Raw genomic sequence first — 17,758 nt, 5'->3', positions numbered from 1 at the left:
TGTATTGGTTTATTGTTTCTAATAATCTTTTTGTGGAGTCCTTCGGGTTTTCGATGTATAGGATCATATCATCTGCAAAAAGTGATACCTTTACTTCTTCTTTTCCGATATGGATGCCTTTTATTTCTTTGTCTAGTCTGATTGCTCTGGCCAGAACTTCTAGCACCATGTTAAATAAGAGTGGAGAGAGTGGACAACCCTGTCTTGTTCCTGATTTAAGGTAGAAAGTCCTCAGTTTTATGCCATTTAATAGGATGTTGGCTGATGGTTTATCATATATGGCCTTTATCATGTTGAGATATTTTCCTTCTATACCCATTTTGTTGAGAGTCTTAAACATAAAATTGTGTTGTATTTTATCAAAAGCCTTTTCTGCATCTATTGATAAGATCATGTGGTTTTTGTTCTTTGTTTTGTTGATATGGTGTATTACGTTAACCGTTTTACGTATGTTGAACCATCCTTGAGATTCTGGGATGAATCCCACTTGATCATGATGTATTATTTTTTTAATATGTTGTTGTATTCGGTTTGCCAGTATTTTGTTTAGTATTTTAGCATCTGTATTCATTAGAGATATTGGTCTGTAGTTTTCTTTCTTTGTGCCATCCTTGCCAGGTTTTGGTATGAGGGTTATGTTGGCCTCATAAAATGTGTTTGGAAGTATTGCTTCTTCTTCAATTTTTTGGAAGACTTTGAGTAGAATAGGAACCAAGTCTTCTTTGAATGTTTGATAGAATTCACTAGTATAACCGTCTGGGCCTGGACTTTTATTTTTGGGGAGGTTTTTAATAGTTTTTTCTATTTCCTCCCTGCTGATTGGTCTGTTTAGGCTTTCTGCTTCTTCATGACTCAGTCTAGGAAGGTTGTATTGTTCTAGGAATTTATCCATTTCTTCTAGATTGTTGTATTTGGTGGCATATAATTTTTCATAGTATTCTACAATAATTCTTTGTATATCTATGATGTCTGTGGTGATCTCTCCTCTTTCATTTTGGATTTTATTTATTTGAGTCCTGTGTCTTTTTTCCTTGGTGAGTCTTGCCAAGGGTTTGTCAATTTTGTTGATCTTTTCAAAGAACCAGCTCCTTGTTTTATTGATTTTTTCTATAGTTTTTCTGTTCTCTATTTCATTTATTTCTGCTCTGATTTTTATTATCTCCTTTCTTCGGCTGGTTTTGGGTTGTCTTTGTTCTTCTTTTTCTAGTTCCTTAAGGTGTGAAGTTAAGTGGTTTACTTGGGCTCTCTCTTGTTTGTTCATATAGGCCTGAAGTGATATGAACTTTCCTCTTATTACTGCTTTTGCTGCATCCCAGAGATTCTGATATGTCGTATTTTCATTTTCATTTGTCTGTATATATCTTTTGATCTCTGCGCTTATTTCTTCTTTGACCCATTCATTTTTTAGAAGTATGTTGTTTAGTTTCCACATTTTTGTGGGTTTTTCCCCCTCTTTTTTGCAGTTGAATTCTAGTTTCAAGGCTTTATGATCAGAAAATATGCTTGGTACAATTTCAATTTTTCTAAATTTGCTGATATTGTCTTTGTGGCCCAACATATGGTCAATTCTTGAGAATGTTCCATGTACACTAGAGAAAAATGTATACTCTGTCGCTTTGGGATGAAGTGTCCTGTAGATGTCTATCATATCCAGGTGTTCTAGTATTTTGTTTAAGGCCACTATATCTTTATTGATTCTCTGTTTGGATGACCAATCTAGAGCCGTCAGCGGTGTATTGAGGTCTCCAAGTATGATTGTATTTTTGTTAGTTTTTGTTTTAAGGTCAATAAGTAGCTGTCTTATATATTTTGGTGCTCCTTGGTTTGGTGCATATATATTAAGGATTGTTATGTCTTCTTGATTCAACTTCCCCTTAATCATTATGAAATGACCATTTTTGTCTCTGAGTACTTTTTCTGTCTTGTAGTCAGCATTATTAGATATGAGTATTGCTACGCCTGCTTTTTTTTGGGTGTTGTTTGCTTGGAGTATTGTTTTCCAGCCTTTCACTTTGAATTTGTTTTTATCCTTGTTGCTTAGATGTGTTTCTTGTAGGCAGCATATAGTTGGATTTTCTTTTTTAATCCATTCTGCTACTCTGTGTCTTTTTATTGGTAAGTTTAATCCATTTACATTTAGTGTAATTATTGACACTTGTGGGTTCCCTACTGCCATTTTATAAATTGCTTTCTGTTAGTTTTGTATCTAGTTTGATTCTTCTCTTTTGCTTTTCTATCATTTGTTTTTGTTTGTTTGTGTTCCATACTTTTTTCCTCTGTTGCTACCTTTTTTAAGTCAAGTGTTTTTGTGGTGGTTTTTTTAAGGGTGGTTACCATTAAGTAATGAAAAGGGTACCTACCATATTCATTGTAGTACCCTATCTTATAAGTATTTCTGCACTTCATCGTCCTTTGCTACTGTTAATCTCCATCCTCTCCCCCCTTTTTTTCCTTTGTTGTCACAGTTTAAGTTTGGTTTTATTGTGTTCTTGGTGGAGCTGTTACTTGTGGTGTTGTTTTCTTTTGTTCTTTGAATCTGGTTGGAAAACCCCCTTTAGTATTTCCTGGAGTGGGGGCTTTCTGTTGATAAATTCTCTCATCTTTTCTGTATTTGTGAATGTTTTTATATCTCCTTCATACTTGAAGGATAGCTTTGATGGGTATAGTATTCTTGGCTGAAAGTTCCTCTCTTTCAGGGCTTTAAATATTGGGGTCCACTCTCTTCTAGCTTGTAGAGTTTCTGCTGAGAAATCTGATGATAATCTAATAGGCCTTCCTTTATATGTTGTACTCTTCTTTTCCCTGGCTGCCTTGAGAATTTTTTCTTTGTCATTGGTTTGTGTCATCTTTATTATGATGTGCCTTGGAGTGGGTTTGTTGGGGTTAAGAAAACTTGGTGTTCTGTTTGCTTCTTGAATTTGAGGCTTTAGTTCCTTCCACAGGCTTGGGAAGTTCTCGTCTATTATTTGTTTGAGTATATTCTCCATTCCATTTTCTTTCTCTTCTCCCTCTGATATACCTATTATTCTTATGTTATTCTGTCTGATGGAGTCAGACAATTCCTGTAGGGCTTTCTCGTTTTTTATTATTTTTGAGTCTCTTTCTTCTTCTCTCTGTTGTGTCTCAAGTTGTTTGTCTTCTATTTCACTAATCCTATCTTCAATCTGGGCTGTTCTGTTAGCTAAGCTTGTTACCTCGTTTTTCAGCTCATGAATTGAGTTTTTCATTTCTGTTTGATTTGTTTTTATAGTTTCAATTTCCTTGGTAATATATTCTTTGTGTTCATTGAGTTGTTTTCTGATCTCCCTATATTGCCTTTCTGTGTTTTCTTGTATATCTCTGAGTATTTTTAAGATTTCTATTTTAAATTCTCTGTCATTTAGCTCCAAGGCTTCCAATATGTTAAGTCTTTTCTCCATAGATTTTTCCACATCTATTTGTGTTACCTCTCTTTCTTTTGTATCCATAATATTCGATTTCCTCTTTCTTATCGGCATCTGAGGGTGGTCTTGTTGATAGCACACAGGCGCACAACCTCGCGGCTTGAATGAATGTCCCTGCGGTAGCTTCCTCCACACCCTCGTCTCTCAGATTCAAGTGATAACAGTCCTTTCGCTATCAGTTTGTGTGGAACTCCGGAATGCTCCGAGGATAAATTTTTCTGTTTCTAGTTGATAAATTTGTTGTGATTTAGGGGAGAGCTGTCGGACGCGCTGCTCATGGCGCCATTTCCGTGACGTCACTTCAGTTTTTCATTTTTAAACAGATCTTCAGAATTTATTTTTTATAAGTTTCTATTTAGTGACTTTAGAAAGAGGAAATAGAGAGAGAGAAAGAGAGAGAGAGAGGTGAGGGAGAGGAATGGGAAACATCAATTCCATTGCTTCTCATATGTGTTTGTATGGGCAAGCCCAAGCCTAAGGTGTACTCAGTTTGTCTTGCTCCCAAAAGGGGGTAAATAGCTAAGACGCCCTTCACTCCCACCACTGAACCTCATAAACCCCAGATCCTGAGCTCTAGAGAGCAGGGTATCATGGTAGGGCTCATCCCGCTACAAAAAATTCAAACAACCAGTTCTCAGGAAGGCCAGCCTTTGCTCCTTTGTCTCCTGCCTTCCTTTAGGACACAAAGCCCTTCTATCTGGCCAGGCATCTGTTGGTGAACTGCAGGAGAATGTATCCATCTCTTCAACCATAGCAGCTATTACTAGGTCTCGGATACCCCATTTTGGGACATCCCTGCGGTCAGTCCCTGGAGGTACTGTTGACGCAAACGGGGCAACTGGGGATATAGTTCAAAGCCCTCTGGTCGTTGTGCAGAATTAGGAAGCTTATAGTGGAGGAGGTGCTGCCGGAGACCCTCATCTGCCAGCAGCCAAGTTTTCTGCAGCATGCTCCTGCGGGCAGCCTTTACCTCGTCTGAGCTCTTTGGAACCTGAGAGAAGATGAAGCTGTTGATATGAGCTACAGTCACAGCATAGAGCATTGAGCATCAGTGTGGATGGAGCGCACTAGTAACCAGGGCCCGGAAGTAGAGCTGAAGGAGAGTCAGGTTGTCTTCAGGAGGCATCATGTAGCATTCCAGGGACGCAGGCAACTGGGTCAGAGGCAGGCCCAGAGCTCGCAAGGCTCCCACATGTTTCCCAAAGAGGCTGAGGCGCAAGGTGACACTGAATCAACGCTTTAGGCGACCCCTCTGTTTTGGTCGTTCGACCCCTGCTGGGGTCACGACCCACAGGTTGAGAACTGCTGCTGTAGGGGAAGGAGTACCAGAGCCCCAAAAAGATGGTCCCCAAAAGAGACAGCCTCAAAATGCTCCAGGAAGTTAGAATAGAGGTCAGAGAAAGACATCAGGCCAGGAAGTGGGCAATCCAGGTTTAGGTTTGGCAGGACTTCAGGCTGGCAGAGTCAGGCCAGGAGAGCTGCCACCAGATGTTGTATTGGGGTCTCCTGGAACAATTCACTGTCCACCAGGAACAAACACATGAGCCGTGCCAGGAGGGCTGCAGGAGGCACAGCCCAGAGGGCCTGCAAGCGCCAGTTCTCCAGGACTAGCACCCACTGCAGGGCCCGCATGGCTGTTCCAAGTCAATGTTCTATCCACTGCACCACCACAGGTCATGTCCGATCTTCAGAATTTAAAATAATTTGAGATAGCTCTCCCCAACCCTTCTTGAAAACAAGCTGTGTTAGTGTTAGAGTTAATGCTCATATGTTAATTATTATCTCCTTGACCTAATCTATAGGCTTAGGGCATAAATGGGATATATCCACTTGAATATATAAACCTACATAAGATAATGATATCAAACTTATTGTTTTGTTCAACTTGTTTATATGTTTACACAATTTTATCTGCTTGTATGATCAATAATTAGGTGGAGAAGAGGTAATATGTTAACCTCCCATTCTGGTGGTATATTTTTAGTTCCTTTTCTAAGTATTTGTACTCAAATATTAACTTGAAGTTTAAGAAATAGATGTCTGTAATTTTTTCATTAAACAAACCATATTTTCTAAAATATTTTCTTGTGGGCATGAAGTCCCACAGGAACGCTATATTAAGGTATTTCGTTTGAGTCTTGACACCCCACCACTTACATGGAACAAATTGTCTATCAGAGCTCAGGTTTGGACACTTATGTAATCCAAGCTGTGGTTTTCTCAGTCGATAATCCTTGCCTTTTATTTCTTTAAAAAATTTTATTGAGGCCTGACCTGTGGTGGCACAGTGGATAAAGCGTCGACCTGGAACGCTGAGGTTGCCAGTTCAAAACCCTGGGCTTGCCTGGTCAAGGCACATATGGGAGTTGATGCTTCCTGCTCCTCCCTCCCCCTTCTCTCTCTCTCTCTCTCTCTCCTCTCTAAAAATTAATAAAAGAAAAATTAAAAAAAAAAGAAACAAAAAAATTTTATTGACTTGATTGGTGTGACATTGGTTAATAAAGTTATATAGGTTTCAGGTATACAGTTCTATAATACAGGATCTTTGTAGTGTATTGTATGTTCACCACCCTAAGTCGAGCCTCCTTCCATCACCATTTATTCCCCTTTACCCTCTTCTCCCTCCCCCATCACCCCTTCCCCTCTGGTAATCCCCATACTGTTGTCTGTGTCTATGAGGGTTTTTCTCTTACTCCATCCACCTTTTTCACCCAGCCCCTACAACTTCCTTTCTCTCTGACAGCTATTAGTCTGTTCTCTATCTAGGAGTATTGTTTTTATTTTGTTAGCTGATTTTGTTCATAATTCTTACCCTTTTGACTACACACCTGTGAGTGAATTTCAGGGAAGCTCCTTAACAAGTTTTCTAGGGCCTTGTTTTCTCCACTGAATCTCAGTGTCAGTCAATTTGGAAGATATGTAAGGTCACAAGTTTTCTAACTTCAAATCGGTCTGGTTTTCTTATTTGTGCCTCCCTTCTTTATCAGAGTAATATTTTTCAAAATGTAATGTATTATTTACCATAAAAATATAGCACATAACTCATTGCATGAAAGCATTACTTTTATTCTATATTTTCCTTTTTGAGGTTCTAGGAAATATTCTATCCTATGGTAAGGGGGTGGTGAAGGTATTGAGGCAGGCCGCAGGTTTCTTGAATATGTTAATTAGATCAAATTATGTTAATTATTACAAATTATGACATTTTATTTGACCCATGTAGTATCAAAAAGTGTCTTTAAATTTCCAAAATATATTGGGATTAAAAAATATCTTTTGTTATTGAATTCATATTTAATTTCCTTGAGGTCAAAGACCATGGTTCGTATGAGAATGATTTCTTTGAAACGACTGAGACTTGCATTATAACGTTGTACAACGGTCATTTGTGGAGATAAATGTTCCACACGTGCTTGAAAAGAATGCAGTTCCCCAACTGAATGTAGAATTCTGTGTATGCCTATTAAATCAAGCCTATTTTATTGCTCAGCTTGTCTAGAAGCTTTCTCATTTTTTATCTGCTTGTATTAGCAATACAGTCATATGCCACACAATGTTTTCAGTAAACAATACATCATGGTCGTATACCATAGCTTAGGTGTATACTAGACTCTACCATGTAGGTTTATGTAAGTGCACTCTATGATGTTCAAACAATGACAAAATTGTCTAACAACACATTTCTCAGAATATATCCCTGTCGTTAACTGGTGCATACTATAATTGAAAGAGGTACGTATGTTAATCTCCCATTTTGATGGTCGATTTTTCAATTTCTCACTCTAGTTGTACTTAGTCTTTCTTTATTTCTTTGGATGTATTTTATTATTGTATATAAGTTTATTTACTCTATGTAGTGATCTTTATATTTTATATTTTTTGAAGTTTTATTTTTTTAGATATTATAGAGTTACCTCAATTTTCTTTTGGTTTGCATTTACCTGCTATATGTTTTCCCATGTTTTTTACTTTTAATCTTTCTTGGTTCTTATGTTTTAGATGTCCCTTGTAAAATGGCACCATAGCTGAATTTTAAAATTGTATCCAGTCTGTTAATCTCTATATTTGAAAGGGTAAGTTTTGCTAATATGTTTTTTTTAATGTTTATTGATATATTGAAGCTTGTTTTTACCTTCTTACATTTTACTTTCTCTTCATTTCATTGTGCTTTCCTTTTCCTGCTTGCCTTTAAAATGCTTTTCTTACTCTGTTTTCTTCTCCCCACTGGTGACTCTGCGAGATCCTATCTCCAGTTAGCTGGCTGGTAACAGGATTAGTGTTATAAATCTCAGCAAGCCATGGTTGAAGGTAGGGCTGGAGGTGGGATGTGACTTTTCTGAAAAGAGTCAGATTTGCAAGTGATGGGGGAGAGAAGATAGGGAGATGACAGAGGTTATGGCTGAAGGACACTAAAGACATTATTTTTTTACACAATTTCGGGATTATGGTGTCTGATAGAACTCGAGGAATGAGAAGTGGGAGGAGGAGTGTGCGATGAAGTATTAAAATAGAACCTGAAGGGATTAGGTAAGGGAACGGAACTAAGCACAAGTAAAAAGATTTATGGGTGACAGTGAGGGTCCAGCTGAGTCTGGGATCAGGAAATTGATGATACTTATGTTATCCAGGAGCTGCTGATTTTTTGACCAGTACTTCAGCCATATCATACATATGAGAATTCATTTTCACAATGCATTTGATTGCTCTGTTCAATATTTTATAATTGCTTTGGCCATGATCCTGCCTGATCCGCGCCAGTAAAGCAATAGCTTTAGAATCAGAATGATTGGACTTGAATCCCAGCAACTTCACTTACTTGCTGTTTATTTTTGGGCAAATTAACCTAACTTCTGAGTCTTCATTTGTAAATTGGAGATAATACCAGTAACTCACTTTCAGGGTTACTGTGAGGATTACATTAGTTAATGTATGTGAAGTACTTATTGCTTGGAATATAGTAAATTCTCAATAAATGCGGAACTGTTGGGGTGATGACAACAGTGATGATGAATAATAGTGGTGGCATGTGCAATGCTGTGTGCCAAATAATGTGTTAGGTACTGGTCCAGATACATAGAAGAAAATTGGCCATGGCCGGTTGATTCAGTGGATAGAGTGTCAGCCTGGTGAGTGGATGTCCCAGGTTTGATCCCCGGTCAAGGCACACAGGAGAAGCAACCATCTGCTTCTTATCTGCTTGCTCTCCCCTTTCTCTCTCTCTTCCCCTCTTGTAGCTAGTAGCTCAATTGGTCCAAGTATTGGCCTCAGGCACTGAGAATAGCTTGATTGATTCAAGCATTGGCCCCAGACAAGGGTTCCTGGGTAGATCCTGCTCCCTGCACATGCAGGAGTCTGTCTCTCTATCTCCCCTCCTCCCACTTAAGAAAAAAAAAAGGAAATTGACAAAGTTCTTGTTCTTATTTAGAGTATATGTTCTCCTTAGGAATAAGTACTAAGAAGATTTCTGCCTGACCAGGTGATGGTGCAGTGGATAGAGCGTCGGACTGGGACCTGGAGGACCCAGGTTCAAAACCCCGAGGTCGCCAGCATGAGCGCAGGCTCATCTAGTTTGAGCAAGGCTCACCAGCTTGAGTCCAAGGTTGCAGGCTTGAGCAAGGAATCACTCGGTCTGCTGTAAACCCCCCCCCAGGTCAAGGCACGTATGCAAAAGCAATCAATGAACAACTAAGGTGCTACAACAAAGAATTGATGCTTCTCATCCCTCTCCCTTCCTGCCTGTCTCTAATCTGTCCCTCTTTCTGTCTCGCTCTCTCTGTCACAAAAAAAGATTTCCTCAAGAGTATCTAAGAAAGGGCCTATGAAAGAATTAGTGTTGTATAGTTCAATAAAGACCAGGAAATAGCTTTGTTCTCTTTATATTTCTATTTTCTAGTAGGGAATTAGTAAAAAAATATTAAATTGAAAAAGGCTTGTTGTCTAATTTCAAGGGAGAGCAGAAAAGGTAAGAATGAGCCTCATTTCTTTTTTTTACTCTCTCTTCTTAGCTCTTTGACTCCCATGATTACCAAATGCATTTTTTCAGATATAGTCTCTATTCCTGAGGTCCAGCCCTATGCCTACAACTTCTGGGGTCTAATTACCTGAATATGCTATATGCAGCACAAACTAAATATGATGAAAACTATGCTTCTTGTCTTTTTTTTAAAAAAAATTTTTATTGATAGGAGAGAGAAAGGGAGGGAGGGAAAGAAAAAACATTAATTTGTTGTTCCACTTATTTATGCATTCATTGGTTGATTCTTTTATGTGCCCTGACCTGGGATCATACCCACAACCTTGGTATTGGGAGGATGCTCTAAACAACTGAGCTACCCAACCAGGGCCTTGCCTTACTTCTGATCCTGTTTCTTTTCCTACAGCATATACAAAGGTATTGATAAATACTTTACCAAAGTGATAAATTCATTATCTTTCTGCAACTACTACTTTTTCACTCCAGGATGTATTTTTATAGCTGCATAGTATGCTGTGCTATGGAAGTATTATTTGGTTTTATGTTTCTTAAGGACAGGAAATGCTTTACTCATCTCTCTATCCCTCAAACTTTACACAATGCCTCTCAGAGTGGGTGCTCAACAAACATGCATGAAATGGGTGAAGATACCCTTGAGGCAGTGGTAGCAATAAGAACTTTGGACGATAGAGTAGGTGGTGAAAATTTTGAAATGTAGCAGAAAGCTGACTGAATCCTGGGAACATGGAAGATGGTAAGGAAAGGAGAAATTAGGCTTCAGTTGGCAGGAGTCCCCATGTGGTTTTCTCCTTCCCTGAAGATATCAGCTAATTTTTTGTGTTAATACACTTGGGAGTTGAAAACATGTAAAAAGTATTGAAAATTGGACAATTGAGGGTCTCCATAGTGAAGGCAGAGTTTGACTCATTTGGTTTAAGCTCTTTCCTGATTAAGATGCTTATGCTGAAAGACCCAATCCTTTACAGAGTCATATATAAGTTTTTGTTTTTGAAAAATCAAAGCCCTTTCATCTTAAGGGCAGGATTCAGGTGTTAAATAGGTCAGATACTTCTACATTGTCTCTTTAGCCTGGCTCAAGAGGAAAGTAGCCTACTGGAAGATTCTAGGGCTTTGGGCCCATTGTGGAGTGAATTATCTATATGAAATTAGGTTTTTTTTGTTTTGTTTTTTACTGTTTCAGGCAACTCTGGTAAGTCTCCTAGTCTGGTCACTTTGAAGAAAGAAGAGTAGAAGAAAAAAAATAGACTAAGTCATGTCGGAGATACTTGACCTTTCTTTTCTGTCTGAGATGGAAAGGGATTTGATCCTCAGTGTTTTACAGCGAGATGAGGAGCTCCGGAAAGCTGATGAGAAAAGGATTAGGTAAGAGTCCTGAAGGAAGCATGGGTTCCTAGGCCTTTGACCAATGATATCTGGACTTTTTTTTTTTGGCTGCAAATGGTTTTATAATTTTGCTAATTAAAAATTATCCCATTTTCACTTTGGATTCATCATGTAACAAACACAAGAATAACCTAACCATGCCAGAAACACAAGCAAATGAGTTCTACTCTCAAAAAAATCTTTAAAAGTTGGCAAAATATTTCATTAGGCTACAAATCAAAATGTGTTTGTCCTTGACATCTCTTTAATGTCTTCCAGATCCAACATCTATTTTTTTATTAATTTTGATTTATTGTGTTTACATGGATTCAAGTGTCCCACCAAATATAACTCCCTCACCCCCCACCCATGTCCCTTTGTATACCCCCTTTGCCCCCTCCTCTTAAGTTCCTCCTCCCTTCCCTCTAGGATTTGCTGTCCTGTTATCTGTATCTGTGTGCTATGTGTATATAATTTCACTAATATTTTCACCCTCTCTGATCCCATCTCCTCATCCCCTTCTCTCTGACAGCTGTCTCTCTGGTCCCTGTGACCCTGCCTCTGCCTCTATTTCGTTCCTCAGTTCACTTTGTTCATTAGATTCCACATATAAGTGAGATCATACATTTGTCTTTCTCTGCCTGGCTTATTTCACTTAGCATAATAATCTCCAGGTCCATCCATGCTGTCACAGAAGGTAAGATTTCCTTCTTTTTCATGGCCACATAGTATTCCATTGTGTGTATATACCAAAGCTTTTTAATCCACTCATCCACTGACGGACACTTGGGTTATTTCCAGATCTTGGCTATTGTAAACAATGCTGCAATAAACATGGGGGTGCCTTTTTTTCTTTTGAAACAGTGATTTGGTGTTCTTAGGGTATATTCCTTAAAAGTGGGATGGCTGGGTCAAAAGGCAGTTTGATTTTTAATTTTTTGAGGAATCTCCATACTATTTTGCATAGTGGCTGCACCAGTCTGCATTCCCACCAGCAATGCAGGAGGGTTCCCTTTTCTCCACATCCTCGCCAGCACTTATTCTGTGTTGTTTTGTTGATGAGCGCCATTCTGACTGGTGTGAGGTGATATCTCATTGTGGTTTTAATTTGCATTTCTCTAATGATTAGTGATGTTGAGCATTTTTTCATATGCCTATTGGCCATCTGTGTGTCCTCTTTGGAGAAGTGTCTATTCATTTCTTTTGCCCATTTTTAATTGGATTATTGACCTTCCTGGTCTTACGTTTTAGAAGTTCTTTATAAATTTTGGTTATTAACCTCTTATTAGATGTATTGCCGAATTGGACTTTTTCTTATACCTCTCATCTGACTTTCAGAGGAACTTGTGCATGAGGTTTAAAACTCCTCATTGACTTTGGGCTCTGAGGTAGTTGCTTTCACAGAACAGAATACTTTTATTGTCTCTACCCCCCCTATATATCTATTGTATACAGATCCCAAATCCACTTGTGCTTCTCTTCTGGGTCCTGGCAGGCGATTGAAGAATGAGTTACTGGAGATAAAGAGGAAGGGGGCCAAGAGGGGCAGCCAACACTACAGCGATCGTACATGTGCCCGGTGCCAGGAGAACATGGGCCGTTTGACTCCTAAGACCAACACTTGTCGGGGTTGTAATCACCTGGTATGCCGGGACTGCCGTATCCATGAAAGCAATGGTACCTGGAGGTGCAAGGTGTGCACCAAGGAAATGTGAGTGTCTCCTATGTCTGATTAGGGAGAGGAAATGAGGCCCTGGCTGTGGTGACAATTTCTTACATCAGCCCTTTGTTGGTTGAATGTCAAGGACCATTCTTTATCACTCTGTCATTTTCTTTTATTCCTTCCCAGAGAGCTGAAGAAGGCAACTGGAGACTGGTTTTATGACCAGAAAGTAAATCGCTTTGCATACCGCACAGGCAGCGAGATAATCAGGATGTCCCTGCGCCGCAAACCTGCAGGTACCAGACCTTTCTGGAGGTGGTTCCCTGAGATGTTTGACCTGCATGGGTGATCCTCTGGTGTGGAATCCTTGTGTATTCTTACTAGTGGTATCTTCCCTTCATGGGTTCAACCTTTTTGTGGGTAATATAAGGATTCTATACTATCCCTTCTGCAAATGTGATGCATTCCCCTTTCTCCCCACATCACCACCACTTTGCCATGCTTTTGTTTATCTTGAAGTGAATAAAAGAGAGACTGCGGGACAGTCCCTCCTTCATCAGTCACAGCTAGGTGATGTGTGGCCAGGAAGAAAGATTGTTCAGGAGCAGCAGAAGGATCCCAGGTAAGAACCAAACAATCCTATTTTTTTTTTTTTTGTATTTTTCTGAAGCTGGAAATGGGGAGAGACAGTCAGACAGACTCCCGCATGCGCCCGACCGGGATCCACCCGGCACGCCCACCAGGGGCTATGTTCTTTCCCACCAGGGGGTGATGCTCTGCCCCTCCGGGGCGTCGCTCTGTCGCGACCAGAGCCACTCCAGCGCCTGGGCAGAGGCCAAGGAGCCATCCCCAGCGCCCGGGCCATCTTTGCTCCAATGGAGCCTCGGCTGCGGGAGGGGAAAAGAGAGACAGAGAGGAAGGAGAGGGGGAGGCGTGGAGAAGCAGATGGGTGCTTCTCCTGTGTGCCCTGGCCGGGAATTGAACCCGGGACTTCTGCATGCCAGGCCGACGCTCTACCACTGAGCCAACCAGCCAGGGCCCAAACAATCCTATTGAGAACTGCTACTCATCCCTTTAATTCTATTTTTTTAAATAATAGATATTCATTATAGGAAAATTTGGAAAGTATAGAAGAGAATAAAGAAGGATGAAATAATATTTCCATTACTACTACCCATATGTAAACATGAACACTTTGGCATATTTACCTTTTAAAGACAATTTGAAGACAAATACAAATAACACATACCTATCATTAAAAATTTAATCAGTATAGGAAATAATAAAGAAAGCAACAAATCACCCAAATCTCTACGCCCCCAGTGTCCACATTATGTGAAAATTATTTCAGATATCTTTTGTGTACATATAGAGATAAAGGGATGCATAAATGGAGAGGCAGGAAAAAAAACTTTGTAATAGAGGATCATAATATATTAAATTAAAAACATCTTGCTTAATTTTACTTGACTGTATCAGAATAAGACACTGAAGTAAAGTTGAAGAAATGCAAATCTTGCCTGACCAGGCAGTGGCGCAGTGGATAGCGCATTGGACTGGGATGCTGAGGACCCAGGTTCGAGACCCTGAGGTCGCCAGCTTGAGCGCGGGCTCATCTGGTTTGAGCAAAGCTCACCAGCTTGGACCCAAGGTCGCTAGCTCGAGTAAGGAGTTACTTGGTCTGCTGTAGCCCCATGGTCAAGGCTCATATGAGAAAGCAATCAATGAACAACTAAGGTTGCAACGAAAAACTGATGATTGATGCTTCTGATTTCTCTTCGTTCCTGTCTGTCTGTTCCTATCTATCCTTCTCTCTGACTCTCTCTGTCCCTGTAAAAAAAAAAAAAAGTAAAAAAAAAATGCAAATCTTCAGTACTTTTTTTTTACCATAAAATATTTTAGTTATTAACATCCCTTTAAGATTAAGAAAAAATATTATGAAAATATTGAGCCATTAGTAATTTTTAAATGTATTTTGTAAAGAAAATTTTTGAAATAAAATTTACACACCATACAGTTCGTCCATTTATAATGTACAATGCAGTGTGTTTTGGTATATTTACAGCATTGGGCTACCCTCGTCTCAATCAGTTATAGAACTTTCATCACCTTAGAAGAAAACCTGTACCCTTTCGCTGTTACTCTTGCAGCTTTCTTACCCTCTTCAATCCCTCAGCAATCAATAATCTACTTTTGATTTCTATATATTTACCTCATTTAAGTGGAATCACACAATATGTGGTCCTTTGTGACTGTCTTCTCTTACTTACCATAGTGTTTTTAAGGTTCATCCGTGTGGCAGTATGTATCAGTACTTCATTTCTTTTTATTGCCAAATAATATTCCACTGTATGTAGATACCATATTTGTTTATCCATTTATCTGTTGATAGACATTTGGGTCGTTTCCAATTTTGAGCTCTTGTTAGTGATGCTGTTATGAACATTCATTACAAGTTTCTGCTTGGACATATGCTTTAATTTCTCTTAGGCAGATAGATATTAGGAGTGTAGCTGCTGAATCAGCCATTTAGTCATTTTTAAAATCTACCTGTTTCGGTATTATACATTATCAGTGCACTTTGCTATGCAAGAGATTAGATTTCTTACACTTCCTCTCAACTCTTTCCCCTACTCCATTTTTATTACTCAAATTATTATGTCATTTACATTCTGTTATGCTATCATAAATCATCTGCTTGTTTTATGTTTGTTTAGTTTTAGTTCATATTTAAAATGATTGTATGCTTATAACCATGTATTGTACCATGATTTCTTTGTATTTCTGAATTCTTTACTTGTCCTTAGTTACCTGAAATTTTTCATTGAGAAGTTCTTTCAAGAAAGGCTTGCAGGTGCTATTTTTATTTTATTTTTTTATGTTAAGAATGTCTGTCTAGTGCCTTTATACTTGAGTGATATCTTGGCAGGATATTACATTCTTGGATCATGCTTTCTTAAGAATGTTGTACATATTACTGTCTTCTGCCACTGAATATAACTGTGAAGAAGTCTGAAGCTAGCTAGCTAGCTCTTGTTTTTCTCCCTTGTAGGTAACTTACTCTGTGTGTGTGTGTGTGTGTGTGTATTTGTGTGTGTGTGTCTGGATATGCCTGAACAAATCCCTTTATTTTTATTGAAATTTAGTGACTTAATAAGGATATGTCTCAGCAATGTATCATTTTTCCCTAGTAACAGTGTACCCTTGATGAGTTCTCCCTTCATTGCTGGAAAATATTTTTTGTACCATACACTCTGAACTCTTTTTCTGTTTCACTTGTTAAGTTCTCTACCTTAGGGACATTGGATTTCCTTATTCTCCATTTCTGTTCATTTCTTTTTTCATTAAATGCAAGAGAAAAAAGAGAAAGGTGAATACAATTAAGCATGATTATCCTAACCCTTTCCTCTGTGCTATTACTTTGATTTTCAGCCATTTCTCTCTTCTTCCTCTCTTATTCCCTCCCTGTCTTCCTTTATGCTATTTCTCATTTATTTATTTGAATGAGTTATCTTATTCAGGTTTTAATTTGTTCTTTCTTCTCAATCTTCCTTTTCCTCTAATTTTGTTACTTTAACTTGTATTTGAGCTCTTCTGCTTTACCAAACCTATATTCTTATTCAATTCCTATGCAGTGTAAGACTCACAGGAAAGTGATTTATTTTTCTAGGGCTATATTCTTCTCCAGAATGGGTTCTTCTTTCATTTTGCAACTTATTTCTATCCACCTCCCACCTATTGGCATATTTCTATATTTGAAAGATTATTTTTTTCCCATTTCACTCATTTTTATTTAACATGGGAAGTTCTGCCTATATATTTTGTTACCTCTGATATAGTATGTGTGAATTCTTCTTGATAGGCTTCTCAGCTCAACTTGAAACAATTTAGCTCTTTCCCACTACTACCTATACTTTAAGGATAGAATTTCCTTTCTGTATACTTTTTTTGTAATCCTAGGGGAGGGGCAAAAGGCAGCTTGGGGTGCTGAGTTTTAGTTTCCTGAAATTCTCTTAAATGTCTCAGTTTACTCAACCCAGCTCTGAATGTGCACTCGAGCTCATACCAGCACCCTGAGAGATGGCACACCCCAGTAGTCTTGTCTGCCTCTGCTGGGGTCTTCCAGGGTTATCTGGGACTACAAATCTTGAGGACTTTTGTTTTCCTTTACTTATACCAGGACTGCTTAGCCACTCACTCATTCTGTACATCTCCACATTGGAAGGAGTTTTGCTGAGCAGAATCACTTTTCTGTTTTCTTAGCCATGATCTTTTGAACGGTTTGGCTTAAGACTTTGTGCTCCTTTCCTCATCTCGTTGCTGCTAGTGAATTTCTGGCTTTTTATTTGTGTTTTATTTTTAACTTTCCCTCAGCTAAAGGCAAATAGCCTTTTCACATTTTATATGATTGTTGAAAATCTGTATAGAAATATATCAAATGAGTAACCCCGGTGCATCTGCCCTACACAGTTACTGTTAATAGTTGTTAGTAGTTTTGGTGAATGGACTACCAGACTGTCTAAATGTACACATGAATTGGCTTCTTAATTTTTTAAATTTTATTTTTCAATTACAGTTTGCCTTCAATATTATTTTGTATTAGTTTCAAGTGTACAGATAGTGGTTAGACAACCTAATACTCCACAAACTGTTTCCTCTGATATTTCTTGGCACGGCACAGAGTTATTAACAATATTATTGACTATATTCCCTATGCTATCCTTTACATCCCTGTGACTGTTTCTATAACTACCAATTAGTACTTCTTAATCCCTTCATATTTTTTCTTTTTTAAATGTTATTTAGAAAATTAACTTTAACAGCATGACATTTATCGATAAGAGTACATAGGTTACAGGTAAACATTTCTATAGCATTTGAACTGTTGATTATGTTGTATGCCCACCACCCAACCTTCATCTTTTTCACCCACCCCCTCAACCCCCTTCCCTTCTGGCAGTCATCAGTCTGATATCTGTATCTATGAGTCTACTTCTATTTTGTAATTTCATTGATTTTGTTCTTTAGATTCCACATATAAGTAAAATCATATGGTATTTCTCTTTCTCTGACTGACTTATATTACCATTTGCAACAGTATGGATGGACCTAGAGGTTTCTTAAAATTTTAATTAAAAAAAAGCTATAATATATGCACATTAAGTGAACAAGGAAGAACTTTAGAATTAGGAACCTGAAACCTGTATAATTATGTTAACCAGTCTTACCCCAATAAAATAAAAACACAAATCAATAATACAGGTAATTCAATAGAAAATGGGCAAAAGATTTGAA

General features: G+C 38.4%; 1 protein-coding gene and 1 pseudogene across 4 annotated transcripts in view; one reads left to right on the top strand and one right to left on the bottom strand.

Moving 5' to 3' along the window:
• Positions 1-17,758, top strand: part of SYTL4 (synaptotagmin like 4) — an 83,599-nt gene that overhangs the window by 29,271 nt on the left and 36,570 nt on the right. For all 4 annotated transcript variants that reach the window (XM_066249785.1, XM_066249787.1, XM_066249784.1 and 1 more), the window contains 5 exons: positions 7,443-7,516; positions 10,619-10,800; positions 12,296-12,511; positions 12,650-12,759; positions 12,983-13,085. In XM_066249785.1, coding sequence (XP_066105882.1) covers positions 10,691-10,800; positions 12,296-12,511; positions 12,650-12,759; positions 12,983-13,085 — 539 coding nt within the window. In that variant the 5' untranslated portion in view covers positions 7,443-7,516; positions 10,619-10,690. The remainder of the gene's footprint in view (positions 1-7,442; positions 7,517-10,618; positions 10,801-12,295; positions 12,512-12,649; positions 12,760-12,982; positions 13,086-17,758) is intronic.
• Positions 4,152-5,087, bottom strand: LOC136317668 (RNA polymerase II-associated protein 1 pseudogene; annotated as a pseudogene).

Source organism: Saccopteryx bilineata, chromosome X, assembly GCF_036850765.1.
Source record: "Saccopteryx bilineata isolate mSacBil1 chromosome X, mSacBil1_pri_phased_curated, whole genome shotgun sequence".
NCBI classification, from domain to species: domain Eukaryota; kingdom Metazoa; phylum Chordata; class Mammalia; order Chiroptera; family Emballonuridae; genus Saccopteryx; species Saccopteryx bilineata.
Note: the sequence above shows the minus strand (reverse complement) of the source record. Positions and strands in the feature narration are given on the sequence as shown.